General features: G+C 48.7%; 1 protein-coding gene across 1 annotated transcript in view; it reads left to right on the top strand.

Moving 5' to 3' along the window:
* The first annotated feature begins 25 nt into the window (after positions 1-25).
* The window catches only part of B4galnt3 (beta-1,4-N-acetyl-galactosaminyltransferase 3), a 107,103-nt gene continuing 99,615 nt past the window's right edge, over positions 26-7,513 (top strand). Inside the window, exon 1 of the mRNA XM_004633392.2 lies at positions 26-202. Coding sequence (XP_004633449.1) covers positions 34-202 — 169 coding nt within the window. The 5' untranslated portion in view covers positions 26-33. The remainder of the gene's footprint in view (positions 203-7,513) is intronic.

The raw sequence follows: 7,513 nt of genomic DNA, 5'->3' as shown, positions 1-7,513 counted from the left end.
CAGCCCGCGCTGGCGGGGCCTGGGCGCAGCGCCATGGGGAGCCCCCGCGCCGCGCCGCTCCTGCTGCTCCTGCGCCCGGCCAGGCTGCTGCGGAGGCGCTTCCGGCTGCTGCTGCTGCTCGCCGTGGTGTCGGTGGGGCTCTGGACGCTTTATCTGGAACTGGTGGCGTCGGCGCAGGTTGGCGGCAACCCCCTGAATCGGAGTAAGTAGTGTCGGGGGGCGAGGGCGTGGAGGTGGAGGTGGCGGCGCTGCGGTCCCACTGGGGACCAGTGTCTCGCGCCGCCTGGGTCCCCAGGTGCCCTCTCCCGGAGAGGGGCGCGCGGGGGCTGCGAGGCATGGGCCGGGCCTGGGCTGGGCTGTGGCTTCTGGGCGGTCTTAGGGGCGCCGCTGGATTTGGGCCCCTCCCACCACTCCCGACTCGCGGTGCGTCCACGTCCACGCGTGGGCTGGGGGTCCGGGTCCGGGATGCCCTCGGCCAACTGCATCCAGGTTGCGCGCTCCAGGAGGCAGGGCGTAAACTTTGCCCCCCCCCGACCCCCCCGCTGTGTTCCCTCTCCTGTTGGTCTTGGGGGATCCTTTTCGATGTTCCCGGCCCTGGGCGCCACCCCTCCCAACCTAGTCCTCTAAGGCCAGGGCTCCCACCCTTCCGTGCGCTGCCCCCACCTCGTCCCGGCCACTTTCGGTTAGTTTTCCGAAGCCTTTCATGCAAACTCTACAGAGTCTACCAAACTCTCCAGACCCTGCTCAAGGCGACAGTGGGCGGCACTTTGGGCTGGACGGTGGGTAGAGTTAAGGGTCTTCTATCTTAACTTAGTGCTTCCGTGCCCGAGTGACTTTCAGTGTATTTTTAATGGGCCTAACCAAGTAAAAGGTCATTGTACTAACTTGGGAGTAGAGGGATTTCCGTAACTCCAGGTGTCCTTCCCGGCCCCAGGGCAGGTTCAGGGTTCCAGGGTTCCGAAGCCCTTGTCTCCCAGGGTTTCTTCCCTGTTGTGTACTCTAGGCAGCTCCTCTACCCAGAGTTGGGTGTGGTGCTTTGGCTCCTGTGGCCAAAAAAGAGGGAATTACTAGGGACAGGAACTGAGCTGGTTCAGGTTAGAGACATATATTTATAGCGTAATCTGTCTGTGGCAGTAACCACCAGTTAGGTGAGGACTCCAGGGGAAAGTGACAGCTCTTTAAGAAAAGGAGGAATTAGGCTTCAAGACCTCCAAGGTTCCAGTCTGGACGCTAAGATTGCGCGAGGGCTGGGGGCTAGCTGCGCGAGGGCTGGGGGCTAGCTGCGCTCAGCCACTCTTGCACATGTCTGTGTAGGAAAAGCCTGCTCTTGCCCAGCCTGCCCTCTTGCAGCACCTTCCTAGGCTCAGTTGTGTGCATACAGGTGGGAGGCCAGGAAGGGACTCCGGGATCCTCTGCACGTAAGGCAGAAAAGGTCATGCTTTGTGACCCTGAGGTCAGTGGCGTCCTTTCCTTTCCCGGCTCACCATTCCTTTTGCATAGGTGAACTTTTTCTGCCAGGACTGGACATCTCATACTGGGCCTCCAGTCCGAGTCTTATTTCTTTCATCATCATCATCATCATCATCATCATCATCATCATCATCATCATCATCATCATCAATGTAGTTAGTACAGTGTCTACAGGGTCTCACTACACAGATCAGGCTCATAGTGATCCTCCTGTTTGCAGCCTCCCAAGAGCTGGGATTATAGGGTGGGCCACCAGGCCCAGTCTCAGTCACCTTCTCAGTGCGCCCCCCGGGGCAGGGCCAGTGTGGCAGGCCAGGGATCTAGCACCTGGCCCCTGCATCTGCCTAAGCAGGCACTTTAATCTGCTGAGCTATCTGGCCAGCCCATATTTTTTAAAGAAAAAAAATTCAGAACAACATACAGTACTAGGAGGGTAGCAGTGGCATTTTTATCTTTAAATTAGTTCCTCAGAGTACAAGATACAAGCATTTAATTGTACCAGTCTGCATCTTGGCTTTTCCTCTTCAGCCATCAGCACTTAGATCTGCCGGCTACCTCCTGGATAAATCTGACTCGGGACTCTTCTTCTGTTTCTTTCTTCAGACCAGCCCCTCTCCAGTTTTAGTGCCTCTGAAGGGAGCCTCCAACCCTTCAGAAAATTATCCCCAGCATCCTATCCTAGTACTGGCTCTTTCTGTGACTTTTAACAAGATAATGAACCTGAACTCTGATGGATCATTTTTGTCTTTACTTCAGCCTCCTAGAACCCTGAAATTCATTGGCTGGACATCATGTCCTTCTTCTGGATGTTTTTATGGGATGAGATTCAGACAGTGGCTATGAGTTCTAGCTGGTTGTCTGCCTGGTTGTTGTTGTTGTTGTTGTTAATCATTTATTTATTTATATATTTTTTGTGGTACCAGGGATGGAACTTGGGATCTTGTGCTTTCCAGGTAGGCACTTATGCCACTGAGCTGTATCCCTGGCCCCTGATGTTGTTGTTAAGAAGACCTAGGGCTGGGGCTGTAGCTCAGAAGAGTGTGTAGTCCCTGGGTTTGATTGCCAACGATAAAATAAAAATACAGAAGAAGAAATTGTTGCCCAGTCATCTTGTACCAGAATTTCCTCTGTTTCACAGGTCTTATAGGTGTGAGCTGAGCTCCAGTTTACTCCTCTGGAGGAACAGCGAGGGAGGCGGAATTAGGGAAAAAGGCAAGAAAGAGGTTGCTAGCACTCTCTCCTTCAGATCCGAGCTTACCAGTAGCAATACAATATAAATCTACCCCTCCCAGGACTGTACCCAGTGGCTTGAGCAGCCAGAGCCCCCTTTTGGCCCTGCTTTCCAACAAGCCATCTTGCTGCTTTTCTGCAGCGGTCCCAGCCAACTCACTCCACCACCAGCTTTCCCGTCATCTGTAGGGTCAGTTCCTGTGGCCCAGAACCTGTCATTTGCTGGTCCCTATCCACTGATCTAGTGCTGGAAGAGATGGCGGTCCCAAACTCCAGGGTGGTAAAGTAATGACAGGGAAGCAGGCTTCCTGCTTTTTCATGAAATAACCCAGTAGTTCTAAGATATGGACGGTGTGCAATTTAGGCTTCATGTGCAAAAAAAGACAGCACAATTGGGGTAGATTCTAAGAAAAACAACCCAAATCATTAACAAATAGTTGGTGGGCCACGTGGATAAAATAATTAGGGCTGTGCGAAAATAGTTGCTTAGTGCATCCTAGAGCAAGACCTTGTGCTAGACCATTAGTTATGTTGGCAGGATGTGGTTTGTGTAGAGGGTCAAGGTGCTTGTATAAACGTAACTAGATAGCTCAGCAGATTAAAGCATCTGTTTAGGCAGAGCAGAGGCTGGGGGTTCAATCCCCAGCCTGCTGTGCCGCCCCTGCCCTGGCCCCCCTGCCCTCCGCTGGGCGTGGTGGTGCATGCCTATAATCCCAGCATTTGGGAGGCTGAAAATACAGGAAGGATCACTACAAGTCTGATCTTTATAGTGAGACCCTGTACTAAATAGATTAAATAAATAAATAAATGACTAAATGTTAACTAGGATACAAAATAGTCATCATGTTTTCCAAATGTAGAACCTAGACTTTGCTATGACACTTCTGGAAATGGGGCACAACTCCTTCAGTTGTGTCATCACAGGTGGACATTTGGGAAGATCTGAAGGCGCTTGATAAGATTTTGATAGATTATGGAAACAAAGCTTCCAGGCGGAAGGAGCCTGTGACCAAAGAGCAGCCGCAGAGTTTGGGAACATTGAGCCATGACCTGTAAGATGGGAAAGAGAGTGATGTGATGTTGTGAAAGACTTTGACTGACAATCGTAAACAGCAGCATTTAGTCCCTAGAAAGTGGGAAAACCATGGAGAGTTTTGATATAGGCTGGCATTGTTGAATGGAGCAATCAAAGATAGTAAAACTATATAACAACGCGTGGGGGATGGGATGGTGGTGCTGAACAGGATTCAAGGTCATGAGCCTCTTGAGTGCTGGCGTTTTTTGTTTACCACTGGTCCTGGCCCACGTTAACCCTTCAGTTCCTGGATTGTTAAGTTGATACGGGAAGCTGGGCGTGGTAGGATTTGTTTGTTATCCCAGTACTCGAAGGTGGAGGCAAGAGGATTGCAAATTGGCGCTCAATCTGGACAATTTAGCAAGACCTTGTCTCAAAATATAAAATGCAAAAAAAAAAAATTAAAAAAATTATATATATATATATATATATATATTACGATAAAAAAGCAAATCCTGTCTCAAAATATACCAAAAACAAACAAACAAAAAATCCAATGTGAAGGCTCTGGATCCAATTCTCAGTACTGAAAAACAGCAACAAAAACTGCCCTGGGCGTAGGTCATGGTTTCCGAAGCGCATTCAAAAAGCCTTGGGACGCAATGTATCCAAACATGTACCTAAATATTTTAGTATTTTAATGAGTAGAGTAGCTGTCCTGGCTGAAAAGCAGTTGAGGGAAGACACTATTGCTGGACGTTAAAGCGTCTCCATTCGGGCAGGTTTTAACAGGTCATACCCATCTGTTCAGCTTGGATTAGCAAAGGTTGTGCCTAAAGGCAGAGGTCTAGACTGAATTGGTTTCTAAGGTTCTTTGTTCTGTAATTGATCTATCCCTGAGACCAACTGAATACCCAAAGCCAGTTAGCACTAACTTCCGTTTGGATCCCTGGCATGTCCCTGTTGAGGTGCCAGCAGCCTTCGTTGCTGGACTCTGATGCCTAGGAACTCATTGGCTTTTGTGCCTTATGCCGGCGCGGTACCTCTGTCTCTACTGCGTCTCTCTGGTGGCCCTGTGACTGCTGATGGCTGTGAGTGGGTAAGGGGGGCACACCCATAGGTGTCAGGCAGGCTCATCAGCTCTGGGGCACTGAGGCCACTCTGCTTTGGAAGGAATACAAACCCTCCAGTACAGAGCTAACGCAGGGCACAACAGTAACCCGAGACTGGGGTGGGAGGGGGCACAAACGAGACCTGTGCAGGCAGAGGAGGGATAGTGGGATTGCGAGTTGAAACTCCCAGCAGAACCCATCGTAACTACTTCCTTTGCTCTCTTCTGCTGCCTGGACCAGCGGCTTGTCTTTCCCCGGAACCTTTGGCTCTTTTTCCATGCCTTCTTTGCCTCTCTGTACACTGACACTTATTTATTTCACCTGGCTGCTGCGTGCGACTTCAAATTAATATTCAATTCTGGGCACATACTAAGCACTCGCGTAAGTGCCTTCTGGTTATGAACAGTCAGCTCTGAATTTCCAAGCACATCATATTTTCCACCAACAGATACTCTGTTTATCAGTGGCTGCACCAAGAATAGAAGCTAGGAATTCTTGTTCCTTGTACCATCATCCATATAAACAACGATAGCCTTTGAATACAAATGTGAGAGGTAAGAATTAGGCCATCGAGGCCTTTTCTGTCTTTTAGCACCTGTGGAGGTTGAAGGTGTTGTCATGCTGCGTGGGTACTCTTCCACTGAACATTTTCCCCACTCCTTTGTAAATCTTACTGTGAGACAGGGTCTCACAGGGCTTGAACTTACTGTTTTTCTGCCTCAGTCTCTGAGTAGCTGGGATTACAGGTGTGTGCTACTGAGCTTGGCTCATGGGGCTGCCTTTGGTCAGCACTACCTGTAGCCGGAATGCAATGTGTGACAAAAGGAGACGGTTGCCATTTTTGGTGCCTCTCCTTTTCTGGGCTTCTTCTGTCCCTGCTCTGATGTCATCCCAGCCTCGCAACACCACGTCTACCCTCTTCATCCTGCCCACCACCCAGGGACGACCCCGAATGTAAGTGAGGGCCCTGTTCTCCTCCTTGCTGCCAGCTTCTTCCTGTCCTGGGAGTTGCTTGCATGCCTTGCTTGGCTAGCCCAGTTTTACAGCGTGAGGTCTTCTGAAACAACTGCTTCTTCGCTGGTTTCAGGAGGCTGTAGGTGCATTGCAGTAATTTTCCAGGCTGTGGTGCCTGTCTTGCCCTAGTGCTGAGCTTTATGGAGCAGAGCAGAGCAGCGGCCATAGCAAGTTTGCTTTGGGAAAGAGCCTGCAGGCTGCTCTTGGAGTCACCCACTTATTGTCTAGCCTGTATTGGGCTCTAGCAGTCTCAAAACTCCCCTCCTTTTATTTCCTACAGGGTCTTTCCTGTACATCTAAAGATGATGAGGTCTAAAGTAGGCTAACCACCTGTGTAATTCAAGCCTTTAGACAATTCTGCTTTGACCTTTTAATACATGTAATAGATTATCGGTTAGCTAATTCAAAATAAAGCTGCTGAAGTAGCTGAGAATAGTTTGGATTGTTTATGTAGAGGATATTGGGCTGAATTACTGTTCTGCATTCTGAGTAAAGCATGACAGATAGATCTTTAAATTTTTATATTCAGGTTCTGTTTTAAATGCTAGAAGTATCCATTAGATAAACTAAAATGAATATGTTAATTATTTATCTTTTGCAGTGTTGGTGATCAAGAGCCTTAAACATGGTAGGCAAAAACTGTTCCACTGAGGTGCATCTTCAGCTCTTCCTTCATTTATAATATCTATCCATCCATCCCTCTATCTTTTTGAGAAAGGGTCTCACTATGCAGTTCAGGCTGGCCTTGAGCTCACTTTGTAGCCCAGGCTGATCTAAAAGCAACGATCCTCCTACCTCGGCCTCCACAGTGCTGGGATTACAGGGGGGTACCACCCTGTCTGGCTAAGGATTGTTTTTATTTTATTTTATTTTATTGGCAGAACCAGGGATTGAACTCAGGCTCTTGCGCTTATTCTGCTGAGCCATCTCCCCAGCCCAAAGGGTTGTTTTTTAGTTTGATAGTTTTGCTTTTTTATTTTTGTGCTGAGATTGAACCCAGGGCTTTGTGCCTGCCCCACAGCACACATTGTACTACAGAGTTACACCCTAGTCCATTTCTTTTCCTTAACTATGCAAATCCTGCCAGGCATAGTGGTGCATGCCTATAATTCCAACACTCATAGGCTGAGACAGGAGGATTTCTATGACTTTGAGGCCAGCCTGGGCTGCATTGTGAGTTCAAGAACAGCCTAAAGTTCAAGAACAGCCTAAAGTAGTGAGATTCTGCTTAATAAGCAACAACAAGGGCCAGCCAAATAGCTCAGCAACAGGGAGAAAGTAGGCCCAAGGAAGAGACTTCATCTCCCCGCCCCTTACTTATCTATTTATTTATTGGTAAAGACAGGGTCTCTTTATGTAGTCCAGACTGGTCTTGACCTCATGGTGATCCTCCTGCCTCATCCTCCAAGTGTTAGGATTACAGACACATGCCAGTATGCCTGGCCATGTATTTTTTCTCTTAAACTGTGGTTTTGAGTTGCTTGGCAGAATCTGTGGTTGTATGCCACTTTATAGCAGGTTGGCATTGTGTTTTGTGACATGAGGGCCTGGGCAGAGGACCCAAGGGTGGGAAAAGAAAACAAAAGGGATTGTAGGAGGAGCAAAATGACATTTCAAGGGATTTTATAAAGAAACGCCCAGAAAATTTATATGTATATGTATGTGTGTGTGT

This window comes from Octodon degus, unplaced genomic scaffold (assembly GCF_000260255.1).
Source record: "Octodon degus isolate 3935 unplaced genomic scaffold, OctDeg1.0 scaffold00054, whole genome shotgun sequence".
NCBI classification, from domain to species: domain Eukaryota; kingdom Metazoa; phylum Chordata; class Mammalia; order Rodentia; family Octodontidae; genus Octodon; species Octodon degus.
This window is presented reverse-complemented; position numbering and strand designations above follow the sequence as displayed.